The sequence below is a fragment of the Chiloscyllium plagiosum genome, chromosome 28, assembly GCF_004010195.1.
Source record: "Chiloscyllium plagiosum isolate BGI_BamShark_2017 chromosome 28, ASM401019v2, whole genome shotgun sequence".
Classification (NCBI taxonomy): domain Eukaryota; kingdom Metazoa; phylum Chordata; class Chondrichthyes; order Orectolobiformes; family Hemiscylliidae; genus Chiloscyllium; species Chiloscyllium plagiosum.
The window spans coordinates 5,023,180-5,043,503 of record NC_057737.1 but is presented as its reverse complement, the minus strand read 5'-3'; the positions used below and the strand labels follow the sequence as shown (position 1 = coordinate 5,043,503).

General features: G+C 40.5%; 1 protein-coding gene across 2 annotated transcripts in view; it reads left to right on the top strand.

The window, feature by feature from the left end:
• The window catches only part of brip1 (BRCA1 interacting helicase 1), a 231,834-nt gene that overhangs the window by 2,733 nt on the left and 208,777 nt on the right, over positions 1-20,324 (top strand). For both annotated transcript variants that reach the window (XM_043718107.1, XM_043718106.1), the window contains exons 2-6: positions 2,336-2,482; positions 3,824-3,935; positions 5,944-6,114; positions 16,555-16,685; positions 17,390-17,533. In XM_043718107.1, coding sequence (XP_043574042.1) covers positions 2,390-2,482; positions 3,824-3,935; positions 5,944-6,114; positions 16,555-16,685; positions 17,390-17,533 — 651 coding nt within the window. In that variant the 5' untranslated portion in view covers positions 2,336-2,389. The remainder of the gene's footprint in view (positions 1-2,335; positions 2,483-3,823; positions 3,936-5,943; positions 6,115-16,554; positions 16,686-17,389; positions 17,534-20,324) is intronic.

The window sequence follows — 20,324 nt, the reverse complement described above, 5'->3', positions numbered from 1 at the left end:
AAAAAATGTCGGTGTCAAGTCGGTCGTCATTAATGGAGATGGAGATGGTCCAGGTAAATTTAAGGTCAGGGTGGAATGTGTTGGTGAAGTTGATGAATTGCTCAACCTCCTCGCGGGAGCACGAGGTGGCGCCAATGCAGTCATCAATGTAGCGGAGGAAGAGGTGGGGAGTGGTGCCGTTGTAATTACGGAAGATCAACTGTTCTACGTAATTACACCGGCTAGAACAGTTGATCTTCCGTAATTACATATTTTTCTTTGTGTTAATTATTTTAAGAGTTTTGTGCAGTTGGTCTTCCTTGATCCAAAACCATTTGGCATGTACAGTATTGTGAGGCTTGTAATTAACATGCTTAGTAATGGCTATCTTAGCAGGCAAACTTCTATTTTGTGCTATCCATCCATCCAGGATGATAGGTCTCCTTGATTTTTTTTGAGAAAATGACTAGTTTTTTTTGTTCTTAAATACATTTTATACTATCCATAAAATTTCAAACACTGACCAGTTTTCCTCAACATGGTATATGGCCCCATGAAGTTCCTCAGTCACTACACTTGGAGTTATAAGTTATATTTACAATACTTACTTCATGTCAAGCATAAAGCTCAAAAGTTTTCTTATGTCAGTGGAATTTCAGAATTATCTATTAAGCTTCAATTTAGATGCACAATGTTAATTAACAAGTAGATTGATGATTTGTGTTTTCCATGAGAGACTCTATGTTGATCGTTGTGCAGAGACTTGTATGTCACTCATAGATGTACAGCATGGAAACAGATCCTTCAGTCCAACTCGTCCACGCCGACCAGATATCCCAACCCAATCTAGTCCCACCTGCCAGCACCCGGTCCATATCCCTCCAAACCCTTCCCATTCATATACCCATCCAAATGCCTCTTAAATGTTGCAATTGTACCAGCCTCCACCACATCCTCTGGCAGCTCATTCCATACACGTACCACCGTCTCCGTGAAAAAGTTGCCCCTTAGGCCTCTTTTGTACCTTTCCCCTCTCACCCTAAACCTATGCTGTCTAGTTCTGGACTCTCCCACCTCAGGGAAGAGATTTTGTCTATTTATCCTATCCATGCCCCTCATGATTTTATAAACCTCTATAAGGTCACCCCTCAGCCTCTGATCCTCCAGGGAAAAGAGGCCCAGCCTATTTAATCTCTCCCTATAGCTCAAATCCTCCAACCCTGGCCACACCCTTTCAAGTTTCACAACATCTTTCCGATAGGACCATTGTTAAACATACAACATAATGCTCAGAGAAAATTTGCAGTTCACCTAAATTCATAATTTCTTTAAGCTATTAAAGTCCATTTTTTTCCTGAATGAATCCAAGATTTTCACTTATACTACTTTAAGTAGAAGTGTATTCCATAAGTTTGTTTTCCAATGTTGGTCCTAACTTTACCTTCTGCTGATTTGAATCTTTAATTACTAATTTTAGTTCCACAATTTAAAATAATATCTGGGTTGTATTTTATAAATTACCTCACGTTACTCTGAGGTAACTTCTTGGATGCCTTCTTTCCATGTGTAAAGCCCCAATTTCTCCAACTTGGAACAATGATGTTTTGTGGGAGGTCAGATGATGGTTAGCACTAATAATGATCTCTCTCTCTCTAGCATGATGTTTTGACCATTCTTTTGTTAATATCTGTCCTGGAGTGGTTGTATTGTATGAGCATTGTATTGTTGAACCAGTAGGTCTCTTTTGGCTTTGTCTTCAGTTATTTCGTCACCACTTGAGCTGTTTCCTATTTCTTACCAAATTCAGTGCTTCTTACTTGCCTGGATTAAATTTCATCTGACTTTCCTCTGTCCATGTTCATATTTTTGCAGCTAATCCTTATAAATTTCTGTGCCCCTGCTCTAATTCCAATTACCCTTCTTTTTAAACATCTGATAGAACAAAGAACAATACCACACAGGAACAGGCCTTTGGCCCTTCAAGCCTGCACTGACACATTTTGCCCTTCCATACCAAAACTGTCTTCACTTACAAGATGTTTCTTGAATGCTGCTATTGTATCTGCAAATGTGATACTTGGGGACTTGGCATTGCAATTCAGAATCCATTTGTTTATGTAAACAGAAATGGGATAGTCCCTAAACTGAATCTGGGAAACTCCATTCAATGTACCCCACACTGTCTGACCTACCACTTAAACTACATTAAGCACTTAGTTTCCAAGATCTGCCCTGACATCCCACAGCACTGGAATTCAAATAATTGCTATTAGAGTGACATTGAAAATGGAATTGAACACATTTTTTAAAAATGTGATTTTCTGTCCAGATAAAGTATTTAAAATTCCTTCCACAGATTGAAGCACTGAGGCTTAATTTTCTTGATGCATATCACAATTAACTAATTATAATGGCATCATCAGTTTCTGAATACATAATCGGTGGAGTGAAAATTCTTTTTCCATGCAAGGCATACCCATCTCAGCTTGCTATGATGAATTCAGTAAGTATATTGATTTCATGTATTCTGATAATTGAATGCAGTTGATGGTTCATAAGTATTCTGAGGGATGGGTAGGAGCCAAGTGGGTCCTCTTTGCTGTGAAGGGGTTTCTAAGGTAACATACTCAGTGTTTGAAGCTTGCAATCACATTAACCCTACATGGCAGAGTTTGGATACTAAGATTTTGAATGTAATTATTCTATATCTGGACAGATGAAATCTTAAAGGTGGTGCAGTTTTAGCTAGGCAAGTATTGAAAAGCCTATAAGCAAGTATAATGGTTGATTTGCTCAGTTAAACAACATGATATCAGCTTCTGTAGTTTATTAGACCAATATTTGAATTGAATGGGTTATTGCAAGAGTACCTACCTTCACCACCCTCTCAGACAGCACATTCCAAAGTTCTACCAAACTCTGGATAAAAATATTTCCTCAGATCCCCTCAAAGCCACTTAATCACCAGTGGTAAACTTAGGCCCTCTGATCTTAGACATATCTGCCATGGGGAAAGAATTCCCATATTCTACCCAATCTATGCATCTCATAATTTTGTACTTGTAAGCAAAGATTGATCGGGCTTGGATTGTATCCGCTGCAGTTTAGATAAGCAAAAAGCAATTTGATTGAAAAGTAGAATATCCTGAGGGCTTGTGACAGTTAGATTTAGAGGGGACTTTCCCTGTTATGGAAGAATGTAGAACTAGAGATCATTGTTTAAAAATGAGAGTTTTGGATTAGGTGAAACTCCTTCCCACAGGGTTTTGAGTCTTGGGAGCTCTCTCCCTCAAAAGATGGTGGTAGCAGAGTCCTTGAATATTTTTAAGGCATAAGTAGATCAATTTTTGTTAAGCAAAGGATGAAAGCTGCTGATGGATAGACAGAAATGTGGATTTGAGATTATAGACAGATCAGCCATGATCCTTTTGAATGACTGGGCAAGCTGAGGGGCTAAATGGCTTACTCCTGTTCCTTGTTTGTATGCTTATATATTCTTAAGTTCCAAGAGAATTTCTGTCATCTCTCAACCAACCTAATATCTGCAGAATAAAGTAGTTGTTACACGAAAGGAAGCGTGTCTACACTTTGCAATGGGTCAATGAAACTCTACTGGTGGATGCATAATTTCATTTGTTTGAATTAGTGATGGATTTATGTGTTTGTTGGATGCTGGCTGACTAACAGAAAGATAGATTGTTAAGTTTAGGAGATATTCTTTAATGCTAACAATATTACAGCCTAAAATACAATGACCTCACTGTTTGTTACTTCTGATGTTGATATTGTGATTAGCTTAGATAATGCAGAGGTTCACATTGGTCTGAATTATGCTTTCATTTAGATTGTACGAGGCTTGAACTGTCAACAGCACTGTCTGTTAGAGAGTCCAACTGGAAGTGGGAAAAGTCTTGCACTGCTTTGCTCTACGTTGGCCTGGCAGCACTCTCAATATGGTATGGTTTTATGTTTATTTCTCTAGTGTTGTATGAAGCTCTATGGGATTAACAATGCACATTTTGTTATGTTTCATTGCTTGCTTTGTTACAAATGTTATCCTCACTGCAAATGGATAATAATATTCTTGAGTGAAAAATAAGAATTCTAAGCTCAAGCAAGTTATTATGTAGATGACGCAATTATGTGCTACAGCCAATTTGATACATTCATAATTAATTTCAGCTAATGTGTGGATCCGATTAATACCAACAGCAGTTCAATTTGTTTGAGATAGATTTGGGATGTGCCTCCTACTTGCTGCAGAAAAAATTTAAAGCACTTAGCTGTGGTTCAACACACAATCGCTGAACAAATGCATTTGGTCAGAAAATTCAAGAAAAGGATTGTAAAATAGAAATTGTTCAATATTGATCATTTCAATATTATTAACACATTTATAGTTCAAGCATACAGAACTAGCCCTGTATATCAGAATGACGACTGGCAGCAATTATACATTTTTAAATTCAACTTCATTTTTCAACCTTCTGAAAGATAACTTAAGGTTGCTACAGAGAGTTGTGGATATGTTGGCCTTGACTATATGGATAATATAGACATCATATAGCAAATTGCAAGGCTGTAAAGTTGTCATGGGATACATTGATTGTGTAAGTTATGACAACCAAGTATTGAGAGAATTTCTAAATAGGAAGTTACTTTTTGAATGCTTCTGTAGTCCTTTGGTTTAAAATAGTATACTGTAAGTTCATATTAGCTATTTTTGAGAAGATTTGTAGCTCAGATTGAGGATAGGTATGTAAGTTAGCTCACTGAGCTGGAAGATTTATTTTCAGAAGTTTTGTCACCATGACTATGTAACATCAACAGTGAGAGTCTCCAGTGAAGCGCTGGTGGTATGTCCCTTCTCTCTATTTATACGTCTTGGTTTCTTAAGGTGGGTGATGTCATTTCCAGTTCTCTTTCCCAGGGGAAGATAGTTGGGATCTAAATAGATATGTTTATTGATATAGTTCTGGTTAGAATGCTATCTTATAAGAATTCTCATGCGTGTCTTTCGATGTCCCAGGATGTGTGTTGTTCCAGTCAAAATGGTGTCCTTCATTGTCTATATGTATGGAAACTAGAGATAGTGGGTCATGTCTTTTGGTGGCTTGTTGGTGTTCATGTATCTTGGTGGCAAGTTTCCTTCTTGTTTGATGGATGTAGTGTTTTTTACAGTTCCTTACAGTTCTTGCATGATATCTTGTAAATGACATTAATTTTGCTGGTAGTATCTAATGGATCCTTTGGATTCATGAGTCACTGTTTAAGTGTTGGTAGGTTTGTGGGCTACCATGATGCCAAGGGGACTAAGTAGTCTGGAATTCATTTCTGATATGTCTTTGATGTAAGGTAATGTGGCTATAGTTTTTGGTTGTATTGTGTCTGCTTGTTTGGGTTTGATTCTGAGGAATCGGCGGATTGTGTTTATTGGGTGTCCGTTTTTCTTGCAAACACAACACGACCAAAAACTATAGCCACATTACCTTACATCAAAGACATATCAGAAATGACTTCCAAACTACTCAGACCCCTTGGCATCAAGGTAGCCCACAATCCTACTAACACACTTAAACAGTGACTAATGAACCTAAAGGTTCCATTAGATACTTGCAGCAAAACTTACATCATCTAGCATCAAGTCTCTTCAAATGCTTATCTTGACTGGCCACAGAGGCCAGTGGTCTTAGGAGATCACTCCCTGATTCCTCCTATATTTTAGGAAGCTACGTGATGTGATTTGTAGTACTGTGAAGATGGAAAACTTGTGTCAACAATCTTTTGCTGCGGCAGATAGGCATTTCAGCATATTAGAATACCAAAGTTTAATTGCACTGTAATCATTTTCTTGATACTATAATATATTATTGAAGCATTGTGGCATTTCTCATATTGGAAAACAAAGTTGTTGTACAGTAAATGTCCTGCTTGTAGTATTAATGAACAAATTATCTTGTGCAGACAAATCTGGAAATGAAAGTTGTCCAAATAGTTGTAGAAAACAAGAAAAATTGCCCGTGTGTAACTGTGCCTGTCACACAGCAAGAATGCCTTCTGCTCCAACCGCAGAAATAAACCAGACCAGCTCCACTGTTGCAGAAAATGGAAAATCCTCACCAAGTTCAAACCAAGGTAACTACTTTCTTGAACCTATTTAGCCATTTCATGTTCATTTAATATGAGAGTTTTTCACATAAAATTCATTCATTAGTACAGGTAGTGAGGTAATTGTTTGGAACCTATTTTGAATATTGCAAATATTTATGAATGCTATTTATTGTCATATGCATTATTTGGTTTCATTTAGCGTTAGAAGTTATCCAGAAGGATGCCTAAAAGCACAAATGACAGTGATTGGGTAGAGGGATGGGTAACATGCAGAAGTCAGAAGAATGAAATATTTTGGCAGGAGAGAGTGGTGGAGTTGTATTGTCAAAAGGGCAAAGTTCTGAAAGAACTTAAAAGCTTTCAACATTTGACATGCTAGGGAATTGGAAACCGATGCAGGGATCAGAGCATCGGGCAATTGCTGACACTTAACAAATAGTTCTTTGTTAAGTACAAGGAGTAAAAGTTTGGAGCCATTTGAGACAATGTTGTAATTATATATTTCTTATTATAATACTATCAGATCCCCACACAAGGTTGTTTAGAATAAATGGGAGGGTATATTGAAAAGAGTGAAAACCTAGAGGCCATTATTAAGCAAGACAGTTGTAGGACATTTAGAAAAACTTAACACAGTTGAGAGTCAATGTGGTTTTGTGAAGGGGAGATCACATTTGACAAATTTGATGGAGTTCTTTGAGGATATACCAATCACAGTTGACGAAAGGGAACCAATGATCTAATGTATTGAAATTTCCAGAAGGCATGTTAACATCTATGGGGGTGGATTTAACTGCATGGAAAAATATGAAAAAAAATGAAAAGATAGGAAAACTCAGGAGAAGTCTCCAGAACACACAATAAGGCAGAGTTTTTGGAAAGGGTTAGGAATCAAACTTCAAGCACACCTGATAAAGGGATGACAATGAGATGGCAAGTACAGGACTCAAGGTGTTGTATCTCCATGCAAGCATTATATGAAATAAGGTAAATGAGCTTGTAATGCAGATCGAAATTGGCAGGTACAATGTGGTGGACGGAGACGTGGCTGCAAGGGGATCAGGAGTGGGAACTAAATATCAAAAGATATACATCCTATTGAAAAGACAGGCGGGGAGGGGAGTTACCCTATTAGTAAGAAATGAAATTAAATCAATTGCAAAAAGCAATGTAGGGTCAAATGATATAGAATCTGTACTGGTAGAGTTGAGGAACCACAAAGGTTAAAAAAACCATAAAGGTAGTTATGGACAGGCCTCCAAACAGTCGTCAGGATGTAGGGCACAAGATACTCCAGGAGATAGAGAAGACATATAAGAAAGACAAGGTTACAGTGATCATGGGGCTTTTCAATATGCAGGAAAATCTGGTTGGTAATGGATTGCAAGAAAAGGAATTTTCTGGAATGTCAACGAGATGTCTTTTTGGAGCAGCTTGTGGGGGGGACCACTAGGGAACAGGCAATTCTGGATTTAGGTTTGTGTATTGAGGCAGACTTGATAAGGGAGATTAAGGTGAAGGAACCCTTAGGAGGCAGTGATCACACTATATGATAGAATTTACTGTACAATTTGAGAGGGATTAGCTGGAATCACATGTAATGGTATTACAATTGAATAAAGGCAACTACAGAGGCATGAGTGAGGAGCTGACCAGAATTGATTGGGAGAGGAGCCTAGCAGAAAAGACAGCAGAAAAGCAATGGCAGGAGTTTCTGGGAGTAGTTTGGGAGAGACAGCAAAAATCCATCCCTAGGAGAAAAAAGCACACTAAAGGGAGGACGAGGCAACCATGGCTGACAAGTGAAGTCAGGGATAATGTAAAAGCAAAAGATAAAGCATATAACGCAGTGTGAGCCAGAGGAATGGGAAGCCTAGAAAGACTAATGGAGGACAACTAAAAAAGAAATAAGAAGGGAGACGATTCAATATGAGTGTAAGGTTGATAGTAATATGAAAGAAGATAGCAGGAGTTTCTTTAAATATATAAAGGGAAAAAGAGAAGCAAAAGTGGCCATTGGGCCGCTGGAAAATGATCTTGGAGAAGTGATAATGGGGAGCAAAGAAATGGCAGAGGAACTAAACAAGTACTTTGTGTCAGTCTTCATGGTGGAAGACACGAGTAATATCCCAAAAATTCAAGACAGTCGGGCAGGGTGAGTCCAAGGTGAGTATGTTGGCCATCAGCAAGGAGAAGGTGCTAGAAAAACTGAAAGGTCTGAAGGTGGATAAATCACTTGGATGAGATGGACTACACCTCCGAGTTCTGAGGGAAATAGCTGAAGAGATAGTGGAGGCATTAGTGGTGATCTTTCAGGAATCACTGGAGTCAGGGAGGGTCTCAGAGGATTGGAAAATGGCTTATTTAACCCCCCCTGTTTAAGGAGGGAGTAAGGCAAAAGATGGACAATTACAGGATGGTTAGCCCGACCTCTGTTGTTGCTAAGATTTTGGAGTCTGTTTTGAAGGATGAGATCTCTGAATACTTAGAAGTGCATTGTAAAATAGGGCAAAGTCAACATAGGTTCATGGTCATGCCGAACAAATCTGTTAGACTTCTTTGAGGAAGTTACAAGCAGGTTACTTGGATGTTATCTACTTGGACTTAAAGAAGGCCTTTGACAAAGTGCTGCACCGGAAGCTACTGCGTAAGGTAGGAGCATATAGTGTTAGAGGCAAGGTACTAGCATGGATAGAAATTTGACTGTCTGACAAAGTCAGAGGTCGGGATAAAAGTGTCCTTCTCAGGATGGCAGCCAGTGACAAGTGATGTTTCGCAAGGGTCAATACTGGGACCACAGCTTTTCACTTTGTACATTAAGGATCAAGATAAGGAGTAGAGAACATTCTGGTTAAGTTTGCAGATGATACAAAGATAGGTGGAAGGACAGGTAGTACTGAGGAGGCTGCAGAAGAAATTAGACAGGTGAGGAGAGTGGGCAAAGAGGTGGCAGAAGAATATAGTGTGGGAAAGTGTGGGTCGTGCTCTTTGGGAGAATAGGCATAAACTATTTTGTAAATGGGGAGAAAATTCAGAAATCTGAAATGCAAAGGGACTTGAATCCTAGTTGAGGGTACTCTTATGGTAATCTTGCAGGTTGAATCAGTAGTTAGGAAGGCAAATGCAATGTTGGTGTTTATTTTGAGAGGGCGAGAACATAAAGGCAAGAATGTGCTTCTGAGACTTCATAAGGCTCTGGTCAGACCACACTTAAAGTATTGTGAACAATTTTGGGCCCCATACCTCAGGAAGCATGGGGCGAGTCCAGAGAAGGTTAATGAGAATTTTCCCAGGAATGAAAGGCTTAAGAGAAATGTTTGAGTACTCTGGGTCGATACTTGATGGAATTTAGAAGGCAGAGACGATATCGAATTGAAACTTTCAGAATACTGAATGACCTGGACAGAGTAGACATTGGGAATATGTTTCCATTAGCAGGAGAGGCTAGGACCTGAGGGCACAGCCTTAGAGTAAAGAGAAGATCCTTTAGAACAGAGATGAAGAGAAATATTGTCAGCCAGAGCGTGGTGAATCGATGGACTTCATTGCCAAAGAAGGCTTTGGAGGCCAGGTCATTTTATTTAAGACCGAGATAGATGGGTTCTTGATTGTTAAGGGGATTGAAGGTTATGGGGAGAAACGGGGAGAATGGCGTTGAGAAACTTATCAGCCATGATTGAATGGCAGAGGAGCCTTGATGGGCCGAATGGCCTAAAATCTGCTCCTATGACTTGTGGGCTTGTCACATACATGGTATATGAATTTTTCACCCTCAATGCCCCTTATATTGTTTGAAACCCAGGTGGTATTGAGATAGTTAATATCTCCTACTATTATTACCCTCTTATTCCTTCAAGCAGAAATTTGTCTCTGTATATGTTCTTCTGTCTCCCTCTCACTATTTGGGGAATATGTAGTAGACTGTTCGTAGTGTGACTACTTTTTTTTTATTCTTAAGCTCAATCCATAAAGTCTCATTTGTTAACCAGTTTAGTATATCATCCTTCCTCACAACTGTAATTGATTCTTTAATCAATATTGCTACACCCACTTTACCCTGCCTGAAAGCTTTATATCCAGGGCTACAGAGCTGCCAATTTTGTCCCTCCTTTAGCCAGGTTTGTGCTGGCATGTAATAGTCTGTGCCCTTAGCTCGTCGAGGAGAAAGTGAGGACTGCAAGGCTGGAGACTGTGTTGCTGGGAAAGCACAGCAGGTCAGGCAGCATCTGAGTAGCAGGAGAATTGACGTTTCGGACATAAATGGGGTGAAAATTCATAAGTCTGAAGTCACAGAGTCATAGAGACGTACAGCATGGAAACAGACCCTTCGGTCCAACCTGTCCACGCCGACCAGATATCCCAACCCAATCTAGTCCCACTTGCCAGCACCTGGCCCATATCCGTCCAAACCCTTCCTGCTCATATACCCATCCAAATGCCTCTCAAATGTTGCAATTGTACCAGCCTCCACTACTTCCTCTGGCAGCTCATTCCATACACATACCACCCTCTGCGTGAAAAAGTTGCCCCTGAGGTCTCTTTTATTTCTTCCCCTCTCACCCTAAACCTATGTCCTCTAGTTCTGGACTCCCCAAACCCAGGGAAAAGACTTTGTCTATTTACCCTGTCCATGCCCCTCATAATTTTGTAAACCTCTATAAGGTCACCCCTCAGCCTTCTACACTCCAAGGAAAACAGCCCCAGCCTGTTCGGCCTCTCCTTATAGCTTGCAAAGAGACTTGAGAGTTCTAGTCCAGGATCCTCTCAAGGTAAACTTGCAGGTTGAGTTGATAGTTAGGAAGGCAAATGCAATATTGGTATTTATTTTGAGAGGACTTGAATATAAAAGCAGAGATGTACTTCTGAGGCTCTGTGAAGCCCTGGTCAGACCATGTTTACAGTATTGTGTGTAGTTTTGAGCCCCGTATCTCAGGAAGGATGTACTAGCCCGGAGAGTGTTCAGAGGAGGTTCACGAGAATGGGCCCAGGAATAAAAAGCGTTTCGTATGAGGAATGTTTGAGGACTCTGGCTTTATACTCGATGGAGTTTAGAAGGATGAGGTGGGGGGGGGAATCTAATTAAAATTTAGGGAATACTGAACGGCCTGGACAGAGTAGATGTTCAGAAGATGTTTCCATTGATAGGGCAGACTTGGACCCGAGGGCATAGCCTTAGAGTAAAGGAAGACCGATTAGAACAAAGATAATGAGAAACTTCTTCAGCCAGAGAGTGATGAATCTATGGAATTCATTGCCACAGAAGGCTGAGGAGGTCAGGTCATTGAGTATATTTAAGACTGAGATAGATAAGTTGTTGAGTATCAAAGGTTACAGGGAGAAGACAGGAGAATAGGGTTGAGAAACTTATCAGGCATGATTGAATGTTGGAGCAGACCCGATGGCCTTAATGGACTAATTTCTATTCCTATGTCTAGTGTGGGGTACCTTTTTAGTCATTTTGATGATATGTTATTTTTAAATTAGACCTGGTGCTTTTTTTTTGTTGATCTTGTGATCAGGTGTTCATTATGGCTATCTTAAATCAGCATTTATTTCCTTTCTTAAGCATTTGTGAAAGGTTCAGGTATTAAAAATTAGATGGGAACAGAAAATTGATAGTCCAGTTTTGCCACTATCAAAACGTAATGCCGAGCTAGATCGAAAAATATATTTCAGAACAGAAGTTGTTTAATTAAGTAAATAGTTTTGGAGTTATTGGTATGTTTGTTGTATTTGACTTAATTACATAGATTAACAGAAATGATAGAATGTTAAGAAGCTGGAAGTAAATAAATAATATTGGAGGACCACAAATCAAAAGAAAAATATGAAGAATTAAGTGAATAATATCATAGAAATATAATAACAAATCATATTAGTCAGGAATTAAATTAATTTTAAGCTTAGGAGTTAAATAAACAACAGAGCCACAGAAGTAACTATGGTGTGGCACACAGTTTTGTTTCATTTTTCATGGAATGTGAACTTTTCTGGTGAGGACAGCATTTATTACCCACCCCTAATTGCCCTTGAAAAGGTAGTAGCAAGTTGCTTTCCTGAACTGCTGTCTTCCTTTAAGTCAAAAACAGAAACAGCTGGAGAAATTCAGCATGTCTGACAACATCTGTGTAAAGAAAGAAAAGTCAGTGTTTTGGGTCAAGTGACCATTCAGAACAATTAATAACAGAACCAGCTGGGCTTTTACTTACAGAATCCATGAATTAATATACGATTGGTGTCACAAATTAAATAAAATGAATTAAATGATAGCTGTGACTAGAGTTAACTGAGTCTTATGAATAAAATAAAACTATGAATTAAATGAAAAACATGCAAATGTTTTTGGGTGGCTGAGGACTAGAGAGGATAGAAGTGCAACAATATAATCTTTGAAATTTACAGTACAAAATAAGCTTATTTGGCTTTGATGTATGGGTTGTCTGTGTTGGATGGAATGGTGGCTCATTGACTCACGGCACCAGGGCACCCAGGTTCAATTCCACCCTTGGGCAACTATATGGAGTTTGCACATTTTTCCTGTGTCTGTTCTGGTTTCCTCCCACAGTCCAAAGACGCGCAGGTTAGGTGGATTGGCCATGCTAAATTGCCCGTGGTATCTGGGGATGTGCAGGCCAGGTGGGTTATCCATTGGAAATGCTGGGGCTTACAGGGATAGGGTGGATCTGGTAGATGCTCTTCTGAAGTTGGGTGTGCACTCAATGGGCCAAATGGCCTGCTTCCACACTCTGGGGATTCTATGAAAGAGAGCTATCTAGCTGAATCCCCTTGCCAGCTCTGGATCTGTGGCCAACTAAGCTATAGGAACATAGGAATGTCAGTTCAAGTACATATTCAGGCTATTTTGAAAATGTTTATGATAATTTACACTGGAATTGCTTTAAATAAGAATACATAATATCTGTATGTTAAATGATGATGTACTGGGAATCAACAATATAAAAACTAACGTTGATTGAAAGTAAAATGACAAATTAGTTAAGGCTAACTTGGCCCAGTGACATCCAATAGTATCATGCCTGAAATGACAGTGTACAATCTTTTTCAGTTGTTGTTTAAAATTTCAATAAAGAATATTGATAAATATCTAATATGTACATTGTGTCATGAAAAGTAAGCTGATGGAGAAAAAAGATGCACATCATATGTGATATTTTCATATACAGATGAACCTTGATTATCCAAACGAGATGGAAGGGCACTATTTCGTTCGGATAATCGATTATTCGGTTAATCGATTTAGTGCATTTCCTTTGGGGCTCGGAGTTTTCCGTGAAGTCTGCTCCCCATTCAGGAGACACACAGCACACCAATGCCAAGCTCCCAACCCCATCCAACACCGCCCGCCCCCCAACCCTGTCCAACCCTGTCTGACCCCCAACCCTGTCCAACACTGCCTCCCCCTGTCCAATACCATCCCCGAACCCCAACCCCGCCCAAAACCGCCCCCACTCCCTCTCCGGGGTAGCCGGACTGGACACCAACAATGAGACTTATGCTGCTGCTGCCTTTTGGGGGGGATGAGCGCGCGTGCGTGTCCACACACTCTCACTGCAACTTTTTGACAGGTTGCACGTTTGCCCTGTACAGGACAATGTTGGAGAGATTATCTGGAGAAGGGGGGATTAAGGGTAAACCTCTGTGTAGAACTTCTGGAAAATTGTCTGGGGAGAGAGAGGGCGGGAGGTCAGTTATTTGGAGACGGTGCCTGAGCTCCTATCGATGTCCAGGAGTTCTCTCGGCAGCATTCAGTAAGCTGAGTTTACTTTTAATCACTGTAAACAAAAGACGCGATCAGTGTTGGAAACATGTCTTTGATGGAATGTTTCTATCGGGACCTCGAGATCTCCTTCGGATAATCCAATATTTGGATTATCGAGGTTCCTCTGTATTAATGGTAGATCTATGATTTTATGCATGCTTATTCAGGATAATTCCTGATGAAGGGCATATGCCTGAAATGTTGATTATCCTTCTTCTTGACAGCCTGACCTGTTGCGCTTTTCCAGCACCACACTTTTCGACTCTTATTCAGGACCAGTTGGGGCAGATAGGTCAGAACCAAAAAAAAGAGAATAAGTGTTTTAAGGCACACATATGAGGCTGAGCAGTAGATGTAATAGGAACGGCCAAGAGATAATGGGCAACAAGGGCTTTATGAGGAAATGGGAGGTCACACCTAAAATATTTTTCAGTATTGCTGAAAATGACACATTTTATTAAAACTTTTCATCTTGCACTCATCAGGACAATTCAAAAGATTGCCTTTTCAAAGGGGAAACTAAAATTTATATCGCATGAGGCTGGAGTAGTAGTTAGTTTACAAGTGGACTTTGGTAGAAGAATTACCATGGGTAATGAACTGATTTATGATTGACAGTTATCAGCTATGCTTTGTTTGGGGTTTCAACCAAGCAGATTAATTCTGACCGGTCAGGGCAATGTTTTGAGAAATGAACCAACCAATTTCTATAGTAATGATGTCAATCAGATAGATCTCATAGATTAGGGCTGTTAATCTGGTCCAATCAGGAAATTCTGGCTGACAGTTCACTGTGTCTCACACCTGCGCACACACACCATGGGTGCTGGGGAAAAAATAAGCACTACCGCAGTTAGGCGGTAGTGTGGGGTTTAAAAGAAAAAAAAAAGAGGAGTGTCAAACGCCTTGGCGTGCCCATTTGCCACCGGGCGGTGGGGATCCCCAGTGGAGGGCTCTCTACGTGGGAGTCCTCCCCCTATCTGCACTACCGCAGTTAGGCGGTAGTGTGGGGTTTAAAAGAAAAAAAAGAAAAGAAAAAGAGGAGTGTCAAATGCCTTGGCGTGCCCATTTACCACCGGGCGGTGGGGATCCCCAGTGGAGGGCTCTCTACGTGGGAGTCCTCCCCCTATCTCTCGGGGTTCTGGGGTGGAGGGTGCTGCACGCAGCAGTCCCCTGCAACCGCAGATTGCGGTGGTTCACGGACTCCCAGTTCAACTGCTTGTTCTGTGGCGCTGTGGAGTCCGTGGACCATGTATATATTGGGTGTGGGCGTTTGCACTCCCTTTTTGATTTTCTGAAAAACCTCCTCCTCTGCTTTTGGTTGCACTTCAGTCCAACACTCCTGATCTTCGGGCACCCGGTACGGAGGAGGGAGGGCAGGTCTGAAGACCTCCTCATAGGTCTGCTCCTCGGCCTGGCCAAACTGGCCAGTAACAGGTCCAGGCAGCGGGCCGTGGAGAGGGTTGTTAGGGCCGACTGCCTGCCCCTCTTTCGCGGTTACGTTAGGGCCCGGGTGTCCTTGGAGAAGAAGCACGCGGTGTCCACCAACACCCTGGAGTTGTTCAGGGAGAGGTGGGCGCCGCAGGGAGTGGAGTGCATTATTTCCCCCTCCAACTCTATTTTGATTTAGTCCCTGCCCTCCCCTTCATTGTTTGATCACACAGCATTGCCCTTTGTGAAGGGCACTGCTTGTCACTGGCCGCTCGGGTGTTTCTTTTCTTCCTGTTGGTGGAAATTTGAATAAAGATTCGTGCACCTTGTGTCTTTCACTGTGTCCCACACAAAAAGAAGAGTGTCAGGCAATCTGACACTCTTAAGAGCTGTCTCTGAGGGACCTGTGTTAGGGACTATCCATGTATAAATAAAGGGTGACTTGATGAAGGGATACCAACCACTGCAAAGTTATTTCATCTGTCACCTATTTCATTGAGGTCCAAGAAAACTCCAGAATCTTGACACTGTCCAGGACTTAGCAGCATGTTTGATTGCCACTCCCATTCACCAACATTAACATTCATTCCCTTCACCACGAATGCACAGTAGCAGAGGTGTGTACCATTTACATGATGCACTACGGTAACTCACCAAAGCTCCTCTGACAGCACCTTCCAAATGAATTACTGCTACCAACTAGAATGTCAAAGGCAACAGAAACGCTGGACTCCTGCAAGGATGAAACTTTATTGCTGGAACAGCACAGCAGGTCAGGCAGCATCCAGGGAACAGGAGATTCGGCGTTTCGGGCACAGGCCCTTCTTCAGGAAGGTTCCTGAAGAAGGGCCTGTGCCCGAAACGTCGAATCTCCTGTTCCCTGGATGCTGCCTGACCTGCTGTGCTGTTCCAGCAATAAAGTTTCAACTTTGATCTCCAGCATCTGCAGACCTCACTTACTCCTGCAAGGACCCTTCTGAACTATACACTATCGCGATTGGCAACTTTATTATCCTTTCTTTGCTGTCACTGGATCAACATTCTGCAATTATCTGTCTGCCAGAACTGTAGATGCCCCAACACCCAAGTCACAGCTGTTTCAAGGAAGCAGCTGACCACCAGCTTTTACAGGGCAATTAGGGATGGGTTAAATAAATGCTGGCTTTACCAGTATTGCACATATTTAGTGGAGTGATAAGAATTCGTACACCTCTTAAAATTACAACGTACGATGGATTTGTTTTATTTCACAGATGTTGCACGTAGAACTAGGGTTACCTTAGCCTCCAAATTGCATGCCATGATGAAAACACCTTTAAGTGAAGCTGATGATGATTTTCAAACAGAGAGGAAACGGATCCGTATGTCTTTAAATGACTCTCAGGTATTTTTTCAAAGTGTTACTTACAGGCCTGAAGTTTTAAGTGATCTAAGTATTGACATTAATTGCATTTTGCTAGTCAGTTTAACACTAGAGTTCCATTTTGGAATTTTATATTTGAATCAATTGCATACATTGTTTTAAGATTACTGTTAAATTAAAGTGAATTAGAAAATTACTTAGTTTTGTAAGCCAGGTACATGGTGCTAGATCTTTTGTAGAAATATAATTAACTGTTGGAGCGAAAAAGATTTTCCTGGGTTTAATTCTATTGAGTGTGATTAGATTAAATTTGATGGAAAAGATAGCTAATGGGTTGAAATAAATCAAAGAAACTTGAAAGTTAAACATAAATGATTTGATAAATACAACATGCAAGGAATTCAGAAATCATTTCACCCGATGGCATGGTCCATCTTTACTGTGTGGAGTTATTTCCAATTACACAAGGGAAATTTAGGAAAGAAACAAAAGATGAACATTGAGACAATGTTATTTATTATGCCATCATAAGAATTAGGATTTTCAATGAGAAGATGAAACTGCATTCTTAAATATATGTAGTGGTACAGGTGATCAGCAGTTTTTTGACCTTGATTTGACTCTTGATTTTCCTGTTGTTCTGGTACTGTCTCCCATACTTATTTAGGACAGAAATAGAATTGCTCACCTATGATGTTTTATTCTTCTGTGATGTACTTTTTTAGACACGAAAGCGGAGATGTATTGATAAGGGAGTACATTTTATTGATGATAAAACTACTTTGGATGAAGACAATATTGGATCAATGTCATGTAATGTGAATATCAATTCTGAGGTTCATCATGTTCCACCTGCCCAAGAATCATCAGTAAGTCTCCTGGTTGAATGTATTTGATGCCAATTTTCCTTTTTTCTGAAATGATGTATGGTTTGTGTCATCTTGCTAATTAATAAAAATTAATATATCATTCAATATCCAATTTTAATTATAATGCAACAACATTTTGACTTATGTGGAAAGTCTGAATTTTAGACCTGCAGATCAAATAGTCTGATTGAAAACTTTTACGGATTTAGCTGATTTCAGGGTAGCTATTTTATCAAAATAATAGCCCTGGGTATGCTTTATACATTAATATGGTTTTTTATTTGTATTTTAAAGTAGTTTGTCTTTTATCTTTTATGTAATTGTGAAAGGTCTAATTTTTGAATTCATTTTGTATACCTTGTGTAGAAAGGATTGAAATGAAAATTGCTCTATGTACACCAAATGTCAAAATGAAATGTGGGACTCCATTTTATAATTTTTTTTGTTCACGCAAATGCACACAAAATTAATTCAGCTTCAGAATATTAGATGTTCTTATTTAGGTGGATTATATTCCCAATTGTAAAAAACCTTTGAGGCTTGGACGTTGTGCTATTAACTTTTAGTGGGATGTTATTGTGCCTTGAGCCGAAGAATGTTTGATATCGTTCTTAAAGAAATTCAAATGTAAATATAATAATTGTTGTTTTAAGTCTGTCCAAGAGAAAGGCTGTATTAGTGAGTACAGTGGGTTCTTTCTTGATTGTATGTTTTTGGAGATAAGTCTCTTGATTAAACTTAAAATATAAGCCATAGCTATTAATGTAACCTGGGACAGTGTTTGTAGAGGAATAAGACGGCGTTATTTTCTGGGTCTGTAGATTGTGAAGGAGCAAAACATGGCCTTTGCAGTGATATGTACTTCTTGTCAGATGTGGGAGTTTAAAGAGAGTTTAAGGGTTACTGCGGATTATATCTGCCAAAAATACTGTTGGGTGTGAATCTTATCAGTTCGAGCGGATTGGTTGGAGAGACAAATAGAAGCGATGAGGAAGTTGAAACAGCAACAGTATGTGATGGATGGCAGTTACAGGAAGGGGGGGCGGGGGGGGAACGTCTCAGATACAGTCACATAGATGCGTTAGCTCCAGGAAGGGTAAGAGAGGTAGGCAGCTAGTGCAGGAGTCTTTTGTGGATATACCCATTTCAAAAGGTATGCTGATTTGGAGAATGAGGGGGTGATGGATTCTCAGGGGAACGTATCACGAACAGCCAAGTTTCTGGTATTGAGACTGGCTCTAATGCAACGAGGGGTACGTCGGCTTCCAAGAGATCAATTGTGTTAGGGGATTCTGTAGTCAGAGGTACAGACAGCCGTTTCTGTGGCCAGCTGTTGTTTCCCTGGTGCCAGGATCAAGGGTGTCTCAGAGAGGGTGCAGAATGTCCTCAAGGGGGAGAGGGGCCAGCAGGAGGTCATTGTCCACATTGGAACCAACGATAGAAGGAAGGGAAAAGGTTGAGATTCTGAAGGGAGATTACAGAGAGTTAGGCAGAAATTTAAAAAGGAGGTCCAGAAGGGTAGTAATATCTAGATTACTCCCAGTGCTACGAGCTAGTGAGGGCAGGAATGGGAGGATAGAGCAGATGAATGCATGGTTGAAGAGCTGGTGTTTGGGAGAAGGATTCACATTTTTGGAACATTGGAATCTCTTTTGGGGTAGAAGGGATCTGTACAAGAAGGATGGATTGCACCTAAATTGGAAGGAGACTAATATACTGGCAGGAAAATTTGCGAGAACTGCTCGGGAGGATTTAAACTAGTAAGGTGGGGGGGGTGGGACCAAGGGAGATTGTGAGGAAAGAGATCGATCTAAGATGGGTACAGCTGAGAATAGAAGTGAGTCAACCAGTCAGGGCAGGCAGGGACAAGGTAGGACTAATAAATTAAACTGCATTTATTTCAATGCAAGGGGCCTAACAGGGAAGGCAGATGAACTCAGGGCATGGTTAGGAACATGGGTCTGGGATATCATAGCAATTACAGAAACATGGCTCAGGGATGGACAGGACTGGCAGCTTAATGTTCCAGGATACAAATGCTACAGGAAGGATAGAAAGGGAGGCAAGAGAGGAGAGGGAGTGGCATTTTTCATAAGGGAGAGCATTGCAGCTGTGCTGAGGGAGGATATTCCCGGAAATATATCCAGGGAAGTTATTTGGGTGGAACTGAGTAAGAAGAAAGGGATGATCACCTTATTGGGACTGTATTATAGACCCCCCCCCCCCAATCGTCAGAGGGAAATTGAGAAACAAACTTGTAAAGAGATCTCAGCTATCTGTAAGAATAATAGGGTAGTTATGGTAGGGGATTGTAACTTTCCAAACATCGACTGGGACTGCCATAGTGTTAAAGGTTTAGATGGAGAAGAATTTGTTAAGTGTGTACAAGACAATTTTCTGATTCAGTATGTGGATGTACCTACTAGAGAAGGTGCAAAACTTGACTTACTCTTGGGAAATAAGACAGGGCAGGTGACTGAGGTGTCAGTGGGGGAGCACTTTGGGGCCAGCGACCATAATTCTATTAGTTTTAAAATAGTGACGGAAAAGGATAGACCACATCTAAAATTTGAAGTTCTAAATTGGAGAAAGGCCAATTTTTATGGTATAAGGCAAGAACTTTCGAAAGCTGATTGGAGGCAGAGGTTCGTAGGTAAAGGGACGGCAGGAAAATGGGAAGCCTTCAGAAATGAGATAATGAGAATCCAGAGAAAGTATATTCCTGTCAGGGTGAAAGGGAACGCTGGTAGGTATAGGGAATGCTGGATGACTGAAGAAATTGAGGGTTTGG